The following is a 24,184-nucleotide window of genomic DNA, read 5'->3' as shown; positions in this document are numbered from 1 at the left end:
TATATTCACAATATATAGGTGCTTTCTGTCTCTCACCAAACAATTTCTCTCTTCAATTCTCTCTCTATGTATTATGCATTTGCAGGGTGTTGAATCGCCACTTTACCTTTTTTTCCCCTCGTCCTCCTTTTTTCGTCTTTTTTCAGTTTGTAACAGGCTGCATAACCTTCTCCCCCTCCCGCTTACAGAGAATCCTTTAAGAAAAAATGCCATTGATTGCAACACTGCCCTTGGTTCCTTTTCAATTTACTCCTCTTCCTTCGAGCCTTTTATTTTTCTTTTCAAATCAAAGTTTTCTTCTCACCTCCTAAATCATTGCTCTGTCTTTCTGCCTTCCCCAATTACAACAATGTGTCTCGAACGCCAGCTTTTGTTTTTGCCCTCTCAACCTGTTGGCATCGCTCTGCTTTTTGTCTTTTGCCTTCCAACATTGTTACCATGACATCAATATGACCTGACAGGAGCAGACTTTACCATTAGGCAAGAAAGGGGCCCCTCATAGCTGTAGATGTATTATGATGTTTAATATAAAACTTATACAAGTATGTTACTATTCTAACACATATATATATATATACCCTGTAATAACTTACAAAAGTCCCTTAAAACACTTATTTTATCATTGTCAATGTGTCCGCTGTGCACTTCAGCCACTGTGATCGCTGTACACACACTGAATTTCTGGTGTTTAACCCCCGAGGTAACTCGCAATTCCCAACTAACGTAAGTAAAACATTAATTAAAAAACTCCACGCTCCACACTTCGACCCTCTTGTCCGGGTGTGTAGATTAAAAGTGTTCTGTGTGCTGATAAAATCATGATAACCCCATTTAACAAACTTGATTAAATGTATAGAGGCTAATTACATAAATCCTATAAAAAGGCATATCTGCAGAAAGTAGTCTTGGTGTTTCATGGTGACACCTTGGGCGGTTTGACAGAACATCAGCAATAGATGACATGGGAATGACAACATGTTGTACTACTGGATAGTTTAATTTATAATAAACCATCATAGTTTATCATGTTTTGTATCTACAATCTTAATCTGCTATTGAAAAAGTCAAAATAAGGGAGGCGCCATGCCTAACTCAGGATGGAGTCGCTTGTGTTGAGCTTTGTTGTGGCTGCTGTTCTTGGCTCTCTCCTCTCCTTCCAGGCATGCGCCATAAAAAGTCTCCATTGAAACAGGCATCGTAGGTTTTGTTTGAGGAGCGCCGCCATAATCTCATCAAAGCACTCAGAAGAAATAATCTGGGAGGGCCTCGCCCATCTCCTGCGAGCTCAAGTGAAACTTTTCCTGGAAGTGACGCCAGCAAATCAAACTGGGGAATGCGTACTTTTATCGCAGTCCATTGCATTAATCACATTAATAATGCTCTCATACATTTTCAGCATGAAAGTCATTATTTTTAAAGCAGTGTGATGAAAAAGATGCATGACAACAACTGTGTTGTTCAATCATTTACTGTATATAGAGGCTGATCAACAGGCTATTTTCTGAGGTAAAACCTTTTATTATTATTATAATACCGAATACAGTTTATCAGTACTGAATAAATCACCTGCAACTTTAGGCAGGTGCATTCAGATAAGATAACTAACACTAGCTGAGTACTCAGCTAAAGAAATAAAGACATCAGTTAAATGATGCCTACTGAGTCCAGTAAACAGTCTTTGAAGTCTTTGCTCTTTAAGAATCAGTTTTATTCCAGATGAAGGAGCATTGCTTTGTCGAGTATAATCAGCTGAAGTACCGCTGGTGCTCTGAAACTGGCACACCAGAAACAAAAAGGCATCTGCCGTTCAAGTGATGTAACTGAAAATATTCTCACATGAAAGCAGAAAATATGGGTTGAGGATGACATAACAGCTGAACCACAGGGATTTGACTTGAAACATCATTTTAATCCAAGACCTACATTTGTTTAACTAATGTAAAGTACACTTTAGTCAACATAGCAATACTTCATCGTATCATTTACCCGAACAGAGGCTACAGTATGATACAAGATCAGCGGTGATGTTTACATGTTTACTCACTCATTTATTCATTGGACAAAGATAATCCTGTCGAGATGAAAGGCTCCTGTTTCTGAGGGAGAATATTTAACATCAGACATCATCATCAGATATGTAAATATTTTATCATAAGCAAGATGAGCCGCGGACTTCGTGCTGAGATGGAAAGAGCAGGAACAATGGCACCGTCAGCTCATGGCATTATGTGTTTTTGTTTAGATGTTAGGTCGTTCAGAATACACATTTTTCATGTTATATGGAAAAATTAAGGAAGATACATTTTCTCTTGGTATTAAAACTGTTATTTGACTGTAGTTCACTTGAGTTGAGTGATTAACACTCGTTGTAGATCCATTTGTCTTGGATCTCCAGACTTTTTGGGTTTTAATATTGTTAAAACGTCACCAAAAACAAACCATCTCACAGCCATTATGTAAAATATTGTTTTGAAAAATGACTCTACATCGGCCTGTACTGTCAGTGGCACCACTTACCAACCCAAATGAACATTTCACGGTTAGTTGAAAATTGAAAATGACATAAGTCCTTGGTGGACAAAATAAAAGTATTTGTAAAAATGAATCTAGATTCACTTCCAACCCAGTGATTGTGATATGTGTGTGTGACTTTTAACTGATGTAGTTGATGCAAAAAGTAGTTTAGTTTGTTAGTATGCAGACTGAGTCCACACTGAGAAGACGAGTCCATGGAGACGGAGCAGTGACACCTTGTTGAACATCTACTTTTTTGTCAGTGCAGAGTTGAGAATCAACACAGTGCTGTTTAAATATTATCTTACCGAAAGCACCGCAAAGAGAAGTGAGGGGAAAACAATGAAAAATAAATTAGAATAACACTAAATTAATGAATTAAAAACAAATTTAAATGTCTTCTCTCTGCTGCGGGCTTATGGACCAGGTAACAAAGAACAGAAAGTTTCTGTTGTGGTAAAATATAACAGGTGTTTCTTTCTAATATTCCCAATTTTGGGGGCTTTTAGCAGCACTACGTGCCAAAAATAAGAGAAATACAAGGGAAAGTCTTGTTGTGCCTCGTTGTCTATCAATGTATTAATTATCTGAACCAGTTCATCTGTTTTAAGCTGCAGTTCATGCCTTAAATGTGTTTCTTACTTTGCTGTTTAAACTTTAATGTCAAGTATAAAGATCGAGGTAGAGACGTGTAAACTACTCCTGAAATAAGGTGTAACCCGAGACAGCAGCAATTACAGACAAGTGGACTGAATTTCTTGGAAGTCTTTTGAGGTTGATTGTTAAGGATGTCATATACTTCTTGGTTAAGAGTAATTTCTCATGGTTCTTCATTTCCTCCACGCTGGCTCTTGGGTGCACTTGAGTCACATCAGACAAAAAAAGGAGGGACTCATCCTTCTCCTTCAAACTAGGATTTAATGATTATGTTTAATTCTCTGAGGGCCTCCTCAGACAAACTTCCTCCAGAGTGTGCACTTAGGACGAATCCTCACTCACATCCACAATGATTATGTTTATCCCCCTACAGATTAGCGCCCGCTACCTTTCCAATCAATGAATGCCCGTCAGGTCATCATTAATCGAGTCACTTCCTCTCAGATCCGATCGAGGGACAGTCGATCACCGCTCAGGCCTAATGAGTTTGTATTGTCAAAGTGAGATGTGTATGAATGGCTGCAGGTGCCACACAGGCAGTTGGATCTCCAGCAATTGAATGCAACTGCTAATGGGCCTATATATCAACAAGTAATCAGAAGAAGTCAGTAAAAGGGTTAATAGAGCAGGGAAATAAGAATTAATGACCAGTGTGTTTCAAGAGTTTGTGAAAACTCAAGTCCCACAGAACAAATTAGTTATTTCCAAGAGGTGCTGAGGAAACACTTTGGTGATAAGCGAGAGTAAAGACCTCCAAGTTACGATAAAAAAAACAAGTAAACACGTCCTTGTACTAAGAATATGAAGTTACCTCTACACACTGAGTAGCAAGTTTATTAGAAACACTTGTGTTGTAGCATGTCGCACCTTCATCATGAATTTGTTTGGACTCCACAAGATACTGGACGAGTTGACGGCAATATTGTACTGCGAGCCTGAATTCTCCACGGGTAGCATTCTCCGTTTACTTGAATAAATCTTTAATCAATGCCCACGCAGCTAGACGGTTAACACACCCAGCTTCTTCCTCTCAGGGTTCACGTCAGACTCTCGACTCTGCTGTTACACTATTGTTCCCTTTAAAACAACAGCAGGTAGCATCAAACAACACCCTCAGGCGAGGGGGCATGAATACGCAACTGAAATGTTGCACATACACAAGAACAGCAGTGCTGCTAAATGCCCATTAAATAATTGTTTAGACTAATAATAATATAATGAAGAGCTATGGTTGCACTACCATGCAGAAATAATTACATTGAGCTGCTTTGTGAAGCCTTTCACACCTGATCCCAGATATGCTGCATGGAGTTGAGATACAGCGAATGTTCAGGTCACACAAGCAATGGAACTACCCGCTCTATCTATTACGGCCATTTTAAATTTTATTGGTATTTTATTCAATTTTAATTACTGCAAAACAACAACACTGGCAATATATAATGGCACAACAACATCAGATATATATATCAACATAATACAACAATGCTACAAAATCCCCAAACCTAAAGGGTAAGTTTCTAATGCAAGAAGAGAAGGAAGAAAAAAAGAAGAGAGTAAAATATTATATTATATATTGTATTATATTAAAATAATACATAATAAAATCAATCCATGTGTTAATCAGGGACTTTGAAGTTGTTGGTTTGAGAGAAGCGAGCCTGACCGATGCAGGACCTCGTGGTCCGAGGCTGATATCAATAATGAGCGCCAAATAAAATTTGACAACAGCACATAAACTGATGTTTTCTTTTCGACATAAACAAACCTCCTTGGCAACAACTTCTCAAACTTAAGCAAACATCCGTCTATAGTATCTCCATGCCCCTGACCGGATCGTAATTTCCAACACAAAGTCAATTTTATTATTGGCCACAGTCCAAAACGCAGGCGTGATGACTGCGCCAAACACAATCGTGTCCAGACTGTCAGTAGATGCTTCTACCAGATCGACCTCCAGCAGGAGAGCATGAAATGGGGAATGATGCTGCAGTACGGACAGTTTTATAGATACAGGAAATATCCTCACAAAGGACACATGCACTCCAGCTGCAACAGTGAAGATACACTCGCTGCTTTTTCTGGATGCGTGAGCATGAAACAGATCTCAGACTGCACCAGCTGTGAGGGACACAACGACACATGACAGTTAATAAATAGATAAACTAATTATACCACATAGAAAGCACAAAACATGGGCTGTGGGAGCTTTTGGTCGGTTCACTGTGGCTCGTCGGTCGTGTGTTGAAGAAATAATGAAATAAATCAATTGATTTCACTGTTTTGCTCGACGCACATGTCACATGTTACTCGCTCCAAGCAATCCTTGTCATCCAAGTTCAGACCAGTTCAGTGTTTCGACTTCCTCACCTTGACAACTTGATAAATGAACAAATAAAACCATGATGTCACTAATGATTCCTTTATTTAATGCCACATACCACAGCATTTGTAGTTAGCCTAAGCTACGTTGCAATACGTGTCCCCAGATGGGCCTTAAAAAAACACAACAATTAATACCTAATATCTTGGAATAGATTTTACCGTTTTGATTTAATAATGAAACATGCTTTATAAATAAATAATTTCGTTTTTCTCTTGCAAAAGAAGGAGAAAAGTCCCTTTCCTGACCAGGACGATGGTATTTACATCCAACGTGCAGCTTTAGCCCTTAAACCCCTGCAGGCCGTTTATCACTGTGACCTGTGGGTGATTGCAGGAGGAGGGTTTTCACAGCCACTCTTACCTCTTGCATCAGTTTGACTGCAGGTGATCATTCAGTACGAGATGAGAGCAGCTTTGCCCTCTATTTTCTGAAAGACCCCTCCACAGAAATGACCCCATTACTTCTCTTTACTCTCATTATGAATCAACTGTAGCAACAGTCACCATCGGTTCATCATATGAAACATACTTATTGTATATATATATATACATATATATATATATATATATATATATATATATATATATATATATAATGCACAAACACTTCTTCTCTTATAATTTTCTCTTGTTTTCGTCACAATGTTTTTTCCTAACAGTGTTAGTTGTTGGAAGGCACCTTGGCTGCTAACTTGAAAGCAGTTTGACTCGTGGCCACACTCTTGTTTGGCTGTGTTTCATGTCTGTTTATTAAATTTAAAGTTAAGCCGCTTGTCATGCCTTAATTCTTTAAGCAGAGATCTGAGCTGTTTCATGAAGGAAGGCATCTTGTTTCTGGCTCACAGAATAATGTCGCTAAAAAAAATAATCTCAGGCTGCAATAGTGAAAGACATTATTGGAGCATCTCCTTTTACATCCTCTACATGTGTCGTTCTCCATCCACAAAGTCAGGCAACTTTGGATTCTTCTACTTTAAAAACAGAAGCACATTTTTATTTAAAGAAATGCGGCTCCTGATTCTTTCTCAAGAAGACTTTTTCTGTACAGGAATGTACTTAGTGCCTGCTAAAGCAGCTGCTGAATATTTCAAATATTACAGTGAAAGAGGGGCAAATTAGATGCACACTCAAGAGAGCCGAAGGAAGACAGTAACTCGTTCTAGAGGTAAAAAAAAAACCTTGACATTTCTTATTTTCTTATAACAGTAGGAACTAAAACTCCAGCCCTGGAACAGAGCCTCTCTCAACAGTTCTGTGCTGCATGTCGAAATGATAAAGATCATTTTTAAAAGACATGCTGTTACAGAAGCTAGCGGCGCACAGGCTAACCTGGACGTGAGGTCTTGACATCAGCTCTTTATTGTATTCTCATAAGTTAAAACAACATGAAGTAAACTATGACTTTTTTTATCCTAGATTATTTTAGCATTGGTCCTGAGGTGCAAATGTAAAAAATATTTTTTTAAATAAAGAAGACGTTCAATTTTAGAAACTGCTGAAATGACATTGTGTTTGTTGTTTTGCACCTCAGGGCCACCGTACCATGTGCCCTCCGTTCTGGACGTGTCTGCAATGCAATAATAGTAGATATGTTGACATTGATAGAATCTTTTGAGGTGCTCCTTCTTTCAGTAATGCCCCCTTTGTGTTTCCATGTGTTTCAGTGAAACTCTGATCTTTTTGAAATAATTTCTAAACTTGGGAATAAATGTAATGAAATGGCTGGCAAGTAAACAAGCGTGTAATGTATCAATCCAACCCCAAACTGTCAAGCTGCTGCTAAGCACTTTAGAGTAATACTCCTTATCGGATGAAAGTCTGATGTTTATGGATTTCAGTCTTTCAGGCTGAAGAGTTTTTGCTGGCATCCCCAAAAAAAAAGACACTTTAATAAAATCTTTTTCCGGGCGCTCCTTAATACTTTGGACATTCCTTCAAATAGAAAGGATTTCCACCAGTTTTCAATTTAGAAGCTTGCACTTTAACTTTTTAATTTGTGTTTTTATATTGAAAACATCAGTGTCAGAGGATCACTCACTGTATGTTTGCCTTAAATTATAATAAGTGCTCCGTTATTTGCAGAGTCAAAAATATATAAAACAGACCAGGGCTTTGTGTGATGTAAAAATGTAAACACCGATATGAAAGCTTAAGGGCGCCGCAGTCTTGTGATGAAAAAGAGTGAAGTGTGGTTTAACGAATGGATTAGTATTCTCTTTGTCTTCTGGAATATGTGAATGCTTCAGGGGAGCTGGAGAGGTGTTGTTTACTGCTCCTGAATCTGTGGCTTCAGCAGCCAAATTAACTCAGATAAACTTTCAGAAGGTGAGATACAAAACAGTAGCCTGTGGCTGTGAGAAAATATTGATCCAGTCTACAAGTTTCAAATCCCACATCCCCAGATTCACGAGAACGCAAAGTGTTTTAATTAGAGTTCCTTTTGCCACAAGCTTCCCTCCCTCCCTCCCTCCCTCCCTCTTTCTGGCTTTCTGTGCGTTGACTCGCTGCCAGTCTCTGTTGTCTGCAGTCTCAGCTCTAAGTCAAGAACAAAGTCACCGACATGAGAGTCATTTGCGTTGTGACACGCGGTGACAACTTCCGATGTGGGGCACGAGTATTTGGATATTCGCATTCATATTTGTTGCTTTGGCTCAGAACTCCAGCACACTGGATCTGAAATGAAACAGTGACTGTGAGGTTAAAGAGTCGGGAAACAGTGCGGGGATGGCTGACTCTGTTAACTCTTCTATTTTTATACAAGTGGATTAGTAAAATCACTTGAGTATCCCTTTAACTCCTTAAGAAGCAACCTCTCTTTGTGTACGGGTCTCAAGGTGACTGCCCCGAATATTTTATGTTCTGTTTTGTATGCACTCTTGTTACGAAATGAAACTGTTGTAGAAGTGATGTTGGTACTTTAAAATGCTTTACACTGACAGAATGCTGAAGCTTTGAGCTTTCAAAGACTGTATAGTTTGTCAAAGTTTAGGGAGGATTCAATTGGACACCATCCAAAATGAGATATTTCTTCCAGCCTGTTCATGCATGCAAATCCACCTTTCCCTCAAATATCCGGCATGTAGGTGTGAATGTGGAGAAGTTGACTGCAGACTGGTTACGTCTACAGCATTCAGCTCACGTACACTTTATGTTTTAAGGAGGAGGCCGTAGAGAGAAAGCTCTGGCAGCATTCACTCCTCAGAGGTGCCAGACTTCACCACTTGGCTGTCTCTGGGTGCTTACTCCTTCATATTAATATCTGATCCCACTTTTTTAACTCACAGGCTACTGAACACCCATACGACAGCATTCTTAAGTAGGAAAGTTCATTCACTCTCGCTCTTCCACCGCTGATTACTCCTGGCAAGGTCTGACCTCCAGCTGTCAACACTGATCCTACAGTGGATGCTCAGTTTGCTCAACCCCAGGATCACTTAAGGGCACAACTCTATTCAGCTGTGCCCGCTGGGAGCCTCCCTTTGCTGCACTGCCTTCATTTTCTCATTACCTTCAATTGAAAGGGGCCCTGCTGCTTGTTCCCGACAGAGCTGAGAGCTCGATGTGTTTTAGCGCGCCGAGTGCTGACCGCTCTGAGAGAAAGTATTTCAACTTTTAGCTGGAAATACTTACTTTGCTTCCCACGTGAATCTGTTTAGTGCTGCAAGCTACGAAATAAGAGGTGCCCAGTGGACTCAGGCGCTGAAGCATCACTATGGTAATGCTGAGGCTTGCTACCTTGAGCTGCATTGTGGTTCAGTATAGCTGAGAAGTGTAACCAGAGACACTTGGCACATGGGAGAGTAGGTAGATGCAGGGCCTGAGGGCAAATACAGAAGAAAACAAAGGTTTTTTTTCTGTAGTTTCAAGCCTGGAAAATGCTCGTGGATCAGTTTTGTCAAAAGATTACTGTATTTCTTAGGTTCTTAAACAGATAAGACGCTGCAAAGCTTCTGATATTACAAATAAATCACCAAGTTAAGCCTTTTTCCACCTGTTTCAGAGTGCTGTGGATCTCCTTTTTCTCATTTCTTTAAGTCTTTGAAAGTTTCATTCCATTTACTGTATTTAAAAAAAGTTTGTAATGCTGGAATTGATTTGTTTTGGAGGAGATTTGGTGGAATCACACTAATAATTGAGATTCTCCACTGAGGATTGCGTGGAGTCGAGGCGCAGTGGATTAGGACTTATCTACGTGTTGGAAACTATCCAACTGGCTCCGGAGCAATTCATTGACCTTCGAGTGCTTTTGAAAGTAGCCACAGTAAAAGTTTTCTGGGGTGAGTGTGCTCTTGTGTGGTACAGCTCCTGGTCTCACACTTACAGTACTGTTACACCCTCCGTGAATGGATTTAGGAGGGAGGGGGTGTCGCGAGGAGACTGACCTTCACCCCTCGCCTCAGCAGGCCCCCGACCGGAGGACACGTCCTCGAGCGAGCCGATGAACACCTGCCAGCTCCAGCGATGCCACTCTGTACCTGACCCTGACCTCTGTCTGTATCTGAGAGAATAAGTGTGTGAACCAAAATTGCTAACAGTGTTCTCCCCTTGTTGCGTGTTGTGTTGTCTGTGTGTTTCACTGCCTTAGCAGAATCCCTGTTCAGCGGCCTGGGGCTGGGGGCGGTGGTGGGCCTCGGCCTGGGAGCGCTGCTGCTGCTCCTCGTGCTGGTGGACGTCAGCTGCTTCTTCCTGCGTCACTGCGGCCTGCTGATGTGCATCACGCGCACGTTGTGCAGCAAGAAGACGGCCACCAGCGGCAAGGGCAAAGAAATAGAGGAGGGCAAGGCCGCCTACCTGTGAGTTTCTTTGTCTTTTTATTTTGTGTTTTTTTTCATGAACTTTAACTCCTTCAATCAAAGGGTTTGATTTCGATGGTAACAGCTGGGATGTATCAGTGTTTGTCAGTCACCAGGTCATTCATGCTTGCAGAGGGAGCATCTGCTGTGGGTGTATCTTGATGCTTGTGTGTTACATTGCGTCACTCTGGCAACTACTGTTTCTGCTATATAATTTTGGATTAATACAAATCTATACAAAGAAAAATGTTATATAACCAGCTTTAGAAAGTTGAGAATTAAGTCAAAAAAGTTCCCATTTAGTCATTTTGTCAAGGATTTTGAATCTACTTCTCTTTAAAAAAGTGTCACAAATTGTCAGTTTTTCTTTCTTTGTGCTCTCACTAATTTTGTAAGATCAAGTCTCACCTCACAGTGACACTCCTCATGTCATGTAGAGCCTAGAATCCTCTGAAACATATTTACTGTGAATGAGAAACAAATGAGAAAAGGAGACTTATTTTTACCATTTACTGTAGGTACACCTACAACAGCCGCCCAACCACCCTTTCAGCCACAGTATGTCTTTGATTACGCCTTACTCACTAACATCAGTGCGTCTCATACAATGTGCAGTGAGTCCACCTTTGAAGTATCTCTTGCATGTCCTGTGTGTATGTGTGCAGTCATGATGTGCATGTTTAAAATCTCAACTTTATGTGCCACCATGCTTCATGTTCTCACCTTATGCATGCGAACAGTCTGTGAGTCTCACTGCATGTACGTCCACACTTCACCTTTTTTCCTCTCATCAGAAACAGTGCAATCTTAAAGCCTCCCCCCATGAAGATCATAATACAATTGATTTTCAGACTTAGTCCCAGTGCTATTTTACGCCGGATGCTTGCCCAACCTGGGCTTTGTGGGATAGCACCCGCAGAGTGTGATTCATCGGCCTTAGCAGTGCCATTTTTGTGTTAAAACTGTCAGCGTGCCAGCCCAGTGTCTGGGATGCAGAGAGAGGGCACGGAGAAGAGAGGAGGAGGTGTGGGGGGGGGGGGGGGGGGGGACTTTTGCTGAGTCACTAAGCTCACAGTGCTGGAGGGCTGAGTGACTGCCTGCCTGCCTCGACAGCATGCAGAATGTGCCTCAGCTTTATGTTAGAGCAGGCACTGTAGCAGCAACTCACACAGGCAATAACAGGCTGTGTGAAGCTGTATGTTGCGACTACAACTTCTTTATGGCTGTATTAGAGTTGATAATTTAGTACTGTCACATCACAAACACAAAGCAGAGGCACACACGTACAGTACAGCGCTCTATTTCACATAAATGGCAGCAGAACGGTGCTAAATGGTCGTGACAGGCAAAGATGGAGTAGCTCGTGTAAACCTTTTATCTCCACCAAGGTCCAAAAACACTGCTTCCTACATCAACAGTTTTTGTTAGAACCTGCCTGAGTGCTAAATGCTAATATTTAGTAAATATATTGTCACAAGAACCAATAAACCACCAGCTGGCAGATTGCACAGGATCTATCTGGTTGTGTGAACTCTGCATCTCCGGATCTCTGCAGAGAATTGGTTTCATAACTGACTGGAATGATGGCTGTAAGTGCAAAAACAAGACACTGGTTGTATGAAAAACTTCTTCATAGTGTGGAGAGAAGTAATGCAGTAGTCATCTACACAGTGAGTCTAATGAGAATGTGCTTGAGATGATACAAAGCTCAGATGCTCCTACTGAGTTTGCAAGATGTCAATAGTGCGAATCTGAAGGTGCAGAGGGATAATAAGTTGTAGAGAGCAGCAATATCAATGATATCGATAAGAGCGTACACAGTGATAAATAGCTTGAGGTGATAAGTGGCACAGATCGGAGAGTGTTGGTGTGTTTAGGGGGAGTGTTTCTAGGTCGACGGGGTCATTGACAGACTTCACTGCCCTCGTTGTGGCGCTGAAGCTCAGCGGAGAGCAGCCGGCGGCCGAGTTCCCCTCTCAGCAGTGCGGTTTTAACTCAAAAGGTTAAAACCGACCTTGGAAGAGGAGTCTCTCTACATTCTTTCTCTTGGACTAGTGCACCAGCAGATGATGGAAAATGTGAGAGTGTCTTTCTATTATGAATCTTTGGTGTTGTGCCGAGATCAGTCAGGGCACGCTGGGTTTAGTGGTTGCCTCAGGAAAAGTTGAAAGAGTGGTGTTCGCAGTGACTTCAAGAGTCAGTCCTCATTTCCTCTTTTTTTTTGTGTTAAGTGGAAGTTCCTGACTGTGGACTGTGATGTCAGTGGAAAAAGACTGGCACACCTTGATTCCTGAACAGAGCTGTGGTCTGTGCAGCACGCAGCCACATCTGACTCCATCTCTGCTGTTTGATAACCTTTAAGGCCTGAGCTTAAAAGTGGCCCTGAAAAAAGCACCTGAGGGACAGCGTCTTACAGAACGAGGTTTGCTATTATTAGAATAGTTCTGTGATGATATTCAAGTGAAGTTCATGTTGAATAAAGTGTCTTTCTGCAGCAAATTGCATTTTTTCAATCCAGTTTCTAGCAGAGTGGCCTCATCACAATACTGTGCTGTGACACAGTGACAGAGAGGAGAGGCTTTTGCTGACGTCAGTGTACAGTCTGCTGTTTACTCAGACTTCAGGAGTGAGATGAGAGGCTCAGTGATGCGGAGTCGACCAGACTTTTGAGTGTCTTCATACTCTGACAACTCGTGTCAGGAAGTATGAAAGAGAATGCTAGATTATAGCTGAGGCTCCTGTATCCTGCAGCGATGGAAAGAAACATTTCTACAACAGTGTCAAACACCGAACAAAAATCCATACTTTGAGTTGCAATTTGATACTTTTATTTTGACTATTGTCAATTTATACAGTAATCACTGCTGGATCGCTCTCTGTCTACTAACAATGTGTGGTGTGGAACAAATGCTGTAAAAGAAAGGAAAAACTCTGTTTACTCAACCACAGCTGCCTCAGGTCTGAGAGATGAAACAAGCTGCAGCCTCCAGGATTCATCTGTTTACCGTCTGAACAGACTTCACCCCCATTAGTGTCAGAATCTGCAATCTGGAGTCTTGAACTTTGATAAAAACTTTTTCCTAAGAAATCAGTATTTCTATCCATGGTGTTTGTTTTGGCTTGTGAACTCATTTTCCAGTTTTAGTTCTTTTTCTGCAGTGATAGCACCGGTACTGGGTGTGAATATTTGTTTCTGATTGACAATGCTGGTGCTGTAATTTGATTGGTGCCATGTCTGTATGGGCAGGCACTAAAAATAGTTTGTTATATCTCTTCAATTCCAACTGCCCCACAGGAAGTTAACATGCAGCTGTGAGCCATGGCTTAGTTTCATCTGTCATTTTAGCATTCCCTTCGTTTCTCCATATGTTACTCCGTATGCTAGTCCCTATGTTACGCGTCATGATTCAAATCACGTTACATCAGCTAATGCTAGCTAGCCCCCTCCTTCATATAATGTGGGAATCAGCGCTAACGTTAGCAAGCTAGCCTTACAACAGTCAATAGTTAGCCTAGCTGGCTAGCTTCCACTCTTTGTGACGTGCTTCAGTGAATAGTGCACCACAGAAGTTGACAACCGGTTTCCTAGCAACGCTGGCTCTCTTTTGAGATGTTCTGTTGCAGAAAATGAAGTTAAAGGCGCAATGGATTCATTACAATTGATGGATTGTAACTATTTTGGTCAGTCATCCATGATTAGATGCCCTACTGTGATTACTGCTTTAACGTTTTGTGCTACATTGCATTTCATGATGCAAGCAAGAGCGTTTGTGTTATTGACATGTAGAGAGCGGCAGGCTCAGACGCCTGACAGTTAATTAAGTGTGATTTTGCAGTACTCCATCTTGACTCCAGAGCAAACAAAAAACTGGTCCCCTGGAGAAGCTAAAAGGCTTTGGAGAGAGCGCACCTCACCTTGTAAATGGGGGGGAAAATCATACCATCTGTTTGGCCTTTGAGAGTGTAATTTCCCCCCCGGGGATCAATAAAGTATTTCTGATTCTGATTCTGAGAGGAGGATCTGGATCCCTGGATTCTTCCCACACGTTGACGAGCTAACAGGTCAGGTAACTGTGTGTCCATCAGCAGCTCTGTCAAAGTGTCCTTGAGTAAGACTTCCACTGCTACACTCGCTGTCCTGGGTGTCAGCTATGATAAAATATGCTGGCTGAAAATATAAATGTAAATGTAAAGATTTAGATAAGAGTGTAAACAAACATCCCAGGCCGCCTAATTTCTCTCTGTGCAAAGCAGGGATTGTATCAGCCTTTATGGTCTGGCGTAGATGGCCTTGTGCTTAATTAACGTCAACAGAGAAAAGAACAAGTCGCCCCCTGCTGTGCTTTGGTGTCACTTAGAAGCTTACAGATTACAAACACACATCTGCATGCACCCTCTGATATCTCCCCGGCCCACCATGAGGTGCGCACAGCTGCTGGCTCTTGCAGCATTATCAAAGCGGCTTGTCAAGACACAGTAGCATTTCTGTTTGCAAACATAATTTTAAATGTGTGCCTGCAGCATATATACACAAGTCCTGTTGAGGTGAAAACACAGCAAGAGCAAGGACACTGCACTAAAGTCCCTTCCAGTATCCACATCCTGATAACCTTTGACTTTGACCCAAAATAGTTATCACAGGTTTATGACATTGTTAAAACTGTACAATCAAAGCAAGATCTGTGTGTAAAAACAGCTATCTCTGCTATTTTTTATGTTGAAACTGGCAATTCACGTCAGATGTGAGACATCAGCATCTGATGCAGCCTTCATCATGGCGTCCAAGTCCTCACCACGAGGAGGAGCTGGTAGTGCAGCAGGGGTGACAAATAGCGTGAGGAACCTCATAAATTTACTGGATAAAAATAGCTTTCATGGTGGCTTTATGAGAAGCAGACAGGGGGGGGGGGCAACACTAGCACGTGAGGATTTACAGCAGCCAAAGAAAATCAATTCCCAGGTGTTTGACGTACAGAATTCTGTCTGATTTACCTTGTCTTCACTTCTCCAGGTGATGTGGTTCAAATAAAATAAAAATGCACTATTTAACCATCAAACGCCCTCGTCAAGAGGAACCAGAAACTAGTGAAATTGAGGTCCAGTAGCTCCTCTGGTGCTCCTCACTCTTTTCAGTGCTGCTCGCGATGTTAGCTGGTCGGCAGACAGAGGAAGGAGCCCAGGAGGTGCACAGCTTTGACAAAAGTGTCCCAACCAAACTTCCTTCACCAAAGATGCAACTTTTTGTAGTTTTGTAGTTTTCCTGTTAATCTGCCTTGAAGGTTTCAGGCACCTGTCAACGAATCTTATCAGAGTGCTTTTTAAATCTTTTTAACTTGGTTTTTAGTTCATCACCCGATGTGGCATATGGTACTTGAAATTCACTTTCAAATGTCACATGTATTCATGCATTTACTACAAATTAATAGAAACGTACAAATAAATAATTTAGCCCCCAACTAGCCCCAGCAAGACAAATCTCTAGCGCCCCCCATGGTTCAGTTATTTTACTCCCTTTAATCTCCATGGCTCTATATGCCCGAAGTGAAACTGGGAGCCTTGATTAGATATTATAGATACAGTTAATAAGTTGTAGACAGTGGGAGATTTGTGTGATTTGATCAGCTGCCTGTGGAGATTACACTCCACTTAACACACCAGAGGAAAAAAGACTCGGAGTGTAAAAACGTGATGTATGAGTGTCTCTTCATGGCGGTGCGGGTTGTCACATTTGATTAAAAGGACGCGTTTCTGTTCAGTGGAACAGACGAGTAAAACATCACACAGGTGGACGGGAAAGTAAAGTGTGTTGTATTCAGGTTACTGATGCTTCAGCGGTTCTTCTAGCTCCTATTTGCCTCTGCCAAATCCCCCAGCGTATCAACTTTTTAATGACTAACTGTTCTGACATGTTGGTTCAGTGAATGCATTTGTGATTCCCTTGATTTGGCACTCACGAAAGAGGAAACGGCAAGCGGGAAGAACTTCCCATATGTTGAGAAAACCTCCCCATCTGAACATAAGTCCAATCTGGGTTTGCATGAAGCTAATGGGACATGAAATTGGCTCCACTGTGCAGGAACTTTAACATCCACCAATCAACCAAAGGGGAACCCCCTCTGGCCAATTGCAATATTTGGGCTTATTAGGTGCAGTACCACGCAGGGCTACTGTTTTACATTCATGATCTCACTCATCGAAAAACTCCCTTGGAGTTGGCAAACATCTAGTTTGGCAATTTGGGGGCGAATTTGTGCTGATGTAGAGGGCCTTTTAAAGTTGACAATTCACTGTTTATGTAATAAAAAATCCAATAATGTGAAACAGCATTTACACCAGCGTTGGAGACCAGAACTTTCCACTGTGGCATAAACTAGGCCTTAAAATAGAGAAATAATTCATCACTTATGTGCATTACTGACTGATTCATATCTAATATTTAATTTTAATGCCACTTTAGCAAACCAACACATTGTTCGAGTCAAGCTAATGGGCACCAAAATATATATATGAGTCATCCAAAGTCGTTTAATCTCATATATTAAGTTACCCACTTTTGGAGTGTGTTCTCAGTCGGAGCACATGAAACCTTGAAAATGCTAATTATTTTCTGTTTTATGGCAAAGAGAGGGCATAGAGCAGAGCTTTCTTGTCAGAAAGCATTGATGGGTGGATGGTTTATGTTTCTCACGCAAGGTGACAAATGAGTCTCGAATGATTAACAGGCTTTGGAAAGGCAACAAAATGAGCAGCAGCACAAGGCTGTGAACTGGTGAAATGAGTAGCCCTCAGCTAAAGTCTACCGGCCTGCTGGTCGCCTGATACAGATCGTCTTAAAAACACACTTAGCTGGATCAGGTCTACATCTGCTTTCTCTGCTTGTGGCCAAATCCCTTATTCCAAATCTCTTCATAGAATCAGAAAAACACACACTGGATGAACAAAATATGAGGGACACGAGTACACTGATGAGGTGAATCCAGGTAAAAGCCCGGGTTGCTTATTGATTTCTCTTATTAAATCTCTACCAATCCCAAAAGATGCATTGTAGAAGAAAGGATTTTGAAGCTTTGATGTGCAAAAAAAGGGCTGCAACTCAATATTTTCCTCATATTTTGCACTTTGTGTGTTTATTGTTGTCTGTGTTTTTTGCTGTTTAGGCACAGGAGCAAGCTTTGACTGAGGGACAAATTGCCTTGAGACATCCCTTGCTGAAAATTTCAGCAGAGGGATTTATTTTCCAAAATGAAACGACGGAAGAGAGACAACTGTTCATTTCACATGGGTCCCTGCGGGGTTCATGTGTGTCCCTGTTAGTTTGTCAGTAAGGGGGTTTTTGGTTTGGCTTCAGTACTTTAGTAGCTTCAGCAAATAAAATTGACACTGCTGATAAATAATTTTAAATCCTGCAGACGTACAAATGCATCAAAAGGTTACAACTCTGATGAAAAGCCACCTGTAATAACATAGAAGGAGGATTTATTTCGCTTTTTTTAAAGGAGCTACAGCCTAATTATGGGCCATTTAAAATGTCCAAATACAGTATGAGTCTAAGTGACATTACAATATAAATGTGGGTCATTAAAACAAAGCACATGCCTCATTCCAGACTCTAATATATATTAGAAATCACCACTACTGAAGTCATATTATGTCACTGTATTAACTGCATTAGGATAAAGTATTTTTTTGTGCCGCATGCAGATAAAAGCTCTCATACATCATATCAGTGGAAACACAGGCTGGTTAGATTTTCATCTCGTGACCACATTATCATAAATATAAAGCTGCAATGTCTTTCTGCTGAATTCCTCGAAACACGACTCGAGGACGAGATGAATAAGAGGCCAGCCTATCAAATGGCTCATGCTTAATAACACATGCATGTATATTTTATTTCTTTTCCGTTCTTTTTTTTTCCCCCTCTCTCCCGCTAAATGAATCAAATCAAAAGCAAATGGGAGATGTGCCAGCTCTGATGTTATCCAGGTCGACACAGGCAGAAAAATGAGAGCGCAGCACCAGACAAAGCAACAGCCGAGCTCAGAGAACAGCCAGCAAAGGAAATCCACTGATGATGTTTTGAATGTGACCTTCACGCTAATGATTTGATCAAACGTTTCTCTGGTAATAACCACACTGATAGATGTTTTAGATCCATACACAGGATCTGTTCAATCCTACTACTGTTCACTTTTCATAAACCCTCTTAGACATTTCTATACAAATAAATGTCTTGAAAGACGTGTAACTGCTGCCTAGCAACATGGCCATTTTAACCTATTAGAGCGCCCGGGGGCAAAACTTTCCCAATTGGTCCCTATTAACCCTCCTCCCACCACTGTGCACCTCCAAGTTCCCATTAAGGGTTACTCTGGAGATTTAATATTGCACTTCCATAAAGTTCAGTTATAGTTATAAGAAGAGTCAAAATGGAAGCAGCAGATGCCGAGGTAGCCTGACTTTAAGTCCCGAGTATTGTTCAAGCTTCAGAAACACTGGATCCTACATCTCCCATAATGCACCTTGATAGCATCTTGTCATTAGACCCCGCCTGCCTGGTAAATGCCCATGTCTGTCAAGCGTCCCTGGTTTAAAACCAAGGCTCTGTGTTATGAATGTGTAGCCTCCGAGCTAACGCTGAGCTAACCCTGATGACATCACTTTGAGATCATCAGGGCTGTTTTCTTAGACGTGACAAAGCTGCACATTAGTCTTTATATAAGGCTGAGTCGTGCTCCCCATGACTTGTAAACTGACGTTTTATAAGTGAAATAAGTGGAGACTTTAAATACAGTTCACACAGCAGCTTGATTATATTCTGCCAGGAGACTCAGCGTCCGATCAATACTCTCATGCTGGAATAACAACACCCGGCTCCAGCTTATCTTCATGTCAGTTACTTTGTGGTAGTTTAGAATTTGCAGCATGTTGGCACATTAAGATCCATAAGGCAGGGCCACAACATAAGCAAATAATGCATGCAGGACCTACCTTAGTTGATATTACTGATTCAGACATCCAGTGAGCCTGAAACGTTTGGGGTCCTGAGGCAGTTGCCTGTTAATAATCCAGCCTTTACTGACAACGTGGTCTATTGTGGCCGTCTGCATCTCACGTGTGGTTAAGTTTAGGCTGTAAAAAAATACTTCCTTGTTATCATCTTTGACTCTAAATGTATTTGCTGTTGCAAATCAGTAATATATAAACATAATTGCTCGGAGACACTTCTGATATGAGCAAATAAAAAATCTAAATTAAGTTCTTAATACTCCATTCATATAAACATATGATGCAGTCGTTACTCTAGAAAAGTGGACCTGAGTTCATCTCAACACTAGCAGACGAACTGGTCACTATTGTAGATCATCAGATCACCAAACATCCAGGCCAAAGTCTCTTACTCATGAATATGAATACCTTCCTTTAGGCCTGTGTGCAGCCCTTATTATTATATTATATATTATTATATTTAATGTCCCTGCTGCCTTTTCACTTCAATTAAATTCAGCTTTATTAATCCCAATGGGGGCAACTCATTCACGCACCGAAATGTCTAAAAGGTGATTACTGGTGGGCTCTAAAGCACACATTTTGTGGAGAAAACCATTAAGCCCACGCTCTCTCATGGCAATAATTCAGTCCTAATTTAGCAAGCATTTACTGTATGTGCCTGCGTCATACAAAACCATCCTCTAGGTGGCCACTCTCGACTCACGCACTTACACCACTTCACATTAATTGTATGTGTGCTTTTAGTTCCTGTCATTACTCAGCTGTGAAACATACATGCTGCAAATTTCACATGCATTTCTTTTTCCTCTTCCTTTACCGCAGGAAGCTACCGCTGAAGGAAGAAAATGGGAAAGAGTCTCTCAAGCCGGATACGATTGAAATCAAAGTGCACAGTGACAACAGCATCCACACAAAGCCCGACGACAGCAAAGCGTAAAAGGGTCGGGCCCCTCGCCACCAAAAGAACATTCGGATCACGAGACCAAAACCCAGAGAAACTACAACACTGGAAAATAGTGGAGTAAAATACCATATCTGTTTATAACAATGCCCCAGTGACAGGCATGTGTAAATACAAATAATAGGGAGAAAATATACAGGAAGAAAGGGTCAACCTTTTAGACACCCTGAGTGATAAATGTATCATGTTCTCAAAAACATGGCATCAGTGGAAGGCTGTTGTTGATCAATGATTGTATTTTATTTGTCTCACTTTTTGTTGTGTCTGTTCATAGCTCTTGTTTTTCTGACGACGCTCTCCTGTTCTTTTTTGTTTGTTTGTTTGTTTTACAACCCACATAAGACTTCCAAACGGTGATAAATCACGTCTCCAGGCCCCACTCTGACTCCTTACTCAAAGACACAATCACAAATAGTATGCTAGTGTGCCCCTGAGCTCACGCCGCTAATGCTCCTGCTCTTGTTTTGTCAGAGTGAATGCTGAGGACCCTCACTGCGGGATATCACAATGATTTAAACCCAGTCGCCTGTTTCCATGCCTGAGTGTAAGACTACAGCAACCTTTTTATGCCTTTATTAGCCGAGCTAGGTGTCTGACTAATGTGAGGCACATGCTGAAGCAGTGTGTTTCAGGCTAGCTTGCTTCAGTAACAAAAGGTAAACCTCTCCATGAGATTTTGAGGTTTTATTGCTTCAGGAAAATGTGACGGTAAGATTCCAAGAGTGAAATATTATATCAAACAGGACCTAATTATTAAGAGGAATTTGGACTGGACATGTGATGAGTAATGTTTTCTGAAGGGCTATTGTGGATCATAGTTTGTGTTGCAGGAAAACAAACGTCAAATATTCAAAAACTGGAACAAAAAAAATGACAAAAAAAGAAAGAATGTGTTGCAGTCCATGATGTATACAGTATAATACGTGCATTGATGTCATTGTTAGCAAAGCTTTTTATATTGACACTGAATACCATTGACACTCTTCAACTGTCTCATTCTCTAACAATGTGTGCATAAGTATGTTTTATTCATCTGTGTTCGAACTGCATACGATATACAGTAGAGTGCACTGCTGCCAGAGGTTAACTGCACTGCAAGCCAAAGTGCGCTTTGGTTTACAACCTGAGTGATGAAAAATGTATGTGTTGAAAGGCTCCACAGATGCCCTCAGTGATGTTATGTAATTGTAGCTATCTGTAGGAAAAGCAGCGAGTGGTAGGTGTGCTGATGAGAGCTAAATCAACATGTGTGTTTTTAACGATAAACATCGATTTCTTTATTTGTTAATGTCTCAGACCTGCCTCAGATGCATTTTTCTTTTTTCTTTTTTCTCGGCCTGATCGCTGTTCTCTCTGATGTTGTCATGTGTTGTACATAGGTGAAAAAAAAAAAGAATATTTTACAGAGCTTTTATGTAAATATACCTTAAAGGATGTGTCTTTTTTCAAAATGCAACAGGCTTGGCTTTTTTTGTGAACGCTCCTCAGATGAAAAAGCTGTTTGTTTTTTTTCCCTTCTTCTGTTGTGTTTTGGTCCAAAGTTCAGTGATGGTGTAATATTGCTTTTTCTAGTCATTTGCTTTCCCTTAAGAAAACCCATGCCCTAAGGCTATTTCACGGCATTTCAGTGGAGACAGTAATTACGACATTAGTGTGCCTTTTTTTTTTTCTCCCCCCCCCCCCCTTTATGGCCCAATGCCACTGCAGCAGTGCAGACCATCAAATGAATTTTTGATCGCTGCTTTTTGCCACAGAATGTGTCAGACGAGTGAATTTTATTGTGATGCTGTGAATTCTGGGAAAAGTAGTCTTAGGATTGTGGGTTGTGGTCGACGACACTGGACGGAAAACAGACGTATATAACTACCTAGTTCAATTTGATGTCAGGTTGATGCTGTCATGGGCTGCAGAAACCTGGGTTTAATGCAATGTAGTGCATCATCACATGAGTGTGTGTGTGTGTGTGTGTGTGTGTGTGTGCATACATACATGCATGTGTGGGTGAATACACTTGTCTACATGAATCAGGTTGCATGTATGTCTGTTGAATGTATCTGCACGTACTGTAAGTGTGTGTGTGTTTGTGCACATTCATGATTTTTCACAATAAGAGTCTCCCAATTTCAAATACTATCCTAAATTAAATAAGTCAGTATCTTGCTATTCTGGCATTTATTTTGTTATAATTTATTTGTTAACTATTTATATTAGATTAAAGTGTGTTACTGAGTACATTTTCCAGTTCCATGATGCATCGTGCAGCTCTGCAAGTCATCTAGGTTATGACCACGTGCCAAGTATGAATGTCCGAGTGCTGTGAATGTGTAGAGGGGGTCGGGGAGAGCTCTCAAGCTGAGTTTCAGAGTGCGCTCTGATAGGTAAAACCTGATTATGTAGTTCTCGACAGTGATTAATTCCCCAGGCTGCAGCACTCCACGCATGTGTCTGCGACGCCGCCACCGCCGCCCCCTCGCCACTAGTCCCTGCCTCTCAGACTCCATTGGTTTTTATCTCAGACCTCATAGCTGGCTTTGTTTTCTCCCAGCGAGCCCTTGTACCTGCATATCTCAAATGGATGGTCCTGCCATGGAGTGGTTCCGCTGCCTGTTACAATGACTGTAAATATGGGAGCACAGTGCCTGGAGGCTATACGATTTGTACATGTTCTTTTGTATTTGAATATGAGTAAATATCCAACCCCCCCCCCCACGCCTACTTACCCTCTCCTTTCCCCCTCTCGTCCCCCCTTCCTCTCTGTCTCCTCCACCATGCCTCGGTCCTTTTTCTGTAGGGGGTAAAACAGGTGTGTTTGAGCTCAGTGTACAGTATGTGTCCTCTTTGTCCCCATGCTCCCTGTGTCCCTTGGACTGTCCCCGCTGAGTGTGCTTTGTGCAGGAGGTGGGAACTATTGATGTCTCTCTGTACGTACCTGTGGAACACTTGTGACTCCTGTCATTTGCCGCTGTAAATAAACATGTCCTGGTAGAAGAGAGTGAGACGTTGTCATTCGTTGTTTCCAGCTTATATGTGGGTGTCGTGAAAGGTTGCTGAGCTGTAGCTACTATGATGACTAATGATTTGGGAAAAGTACATTACATTCTCAAGAGGATGCTTTATCAGCAAAGTAGGTATTGCCCTTTAAATCAAAATGATGCTCAGTGAGAGATTAAATAAATATAAAATGAATTGTAGGAGCATTAAAGAAAGTGAAATGAAATTCGTTTTTTAACTGAGCTTCACTACTAGGTAATGTAACACTGGACACCACGGGGGGAAAAGATACTGTCGTAGATACTGACACTGGGTGAACATTTCATTATAATCCCCTGCATTGTAATGGGCTGTGGTGTAGTCTGGTGCAGTCGTGAGATAAAAGCAGGCTTCTCCACAAAGACGCAACTTTAATAGCTTTTAATTTTGTCGCCGTTGAAGTCGGCAGAGCTCATTTTTCCAGAGGACGAAGTGCTGTTTTTATCAAGGTCATTCCTAAACCTCCATTACTCCCGTTTTAAATGGTAACTGTGTTGCATCGAAATCTGTCCTCCCTTCTTTGAAACAGTAGAAGTGCTTTAATGATAAAAAACAGAGACTGAGAGGCTCTGCTCAAAGGAGGAATTAAAACAATTCTGAATAGCGTGGAGGAGCCACAGTGTTCCTTAACAAAGCTGCCCCCTCTTCAGGACTCATTTGAAGTCAGCAGATAACGTTTCTCAGACGTCTCCCTCCTCCGTGAGGGTGGGAGGGAAGCAGCGGGCTGCCTGTTGGATCCTGGCTGCAAGGGCCTCTGTTAACAAGGGGAACAAACTTCAACTTCGTCTCCCACAGGGGCTCAAAGGAAGTCTGCACATCAAACACAGAGTCT

General features: G+C 41.4%; 1 protein-coding gene across 1 annotated transcript in view; it reads left to right on the top strand.

The window, feature by feature from the left end:
* The window catches only part of LOC139307005 (neural cell adhesion molecule 2-like), a 77,089-nt gene extending 56,791 nt beyond the window's left edge, over positions 1-20,298 (top strand). The window contains exons 16-17 of the mRNA XM_070930962.1: positions 10,142-10,349; positions 20,184-20,298. Coding sequence (XP_070787063.1) covers positions 10,142-10,349; positions 20,184-20,298 — 323 coding nt within the window. The remainder of the gene's footprint in view (positions 1-10,141; positions 10,350-20,183) is intronic.
* Positions 20,299-24,184: the final 3,886 nt, after the last annotated feature.

This window comes from Enoplosus armatus, chromosome 24 (assembly GCF_043641665.1).
Source record: "Enoplosus armatus isolate fEnoArm2 chromosome 24, fEnoArm2.hap1, whole genome shotgun sequence".
NCBI classification, from domain to species: domain Eukaryota; kingdom Metazoa; phylum Chordata; class Actinopteri; order Centrarchiformes; family Enoplosidae; genus Enoplosus; species Enoplosus armatus.
The sequence above is the reverse complement of the archived record's forward strand: the minus strand, read 5'-3'. Positions and strand labels throughout refer to the sequence as shown.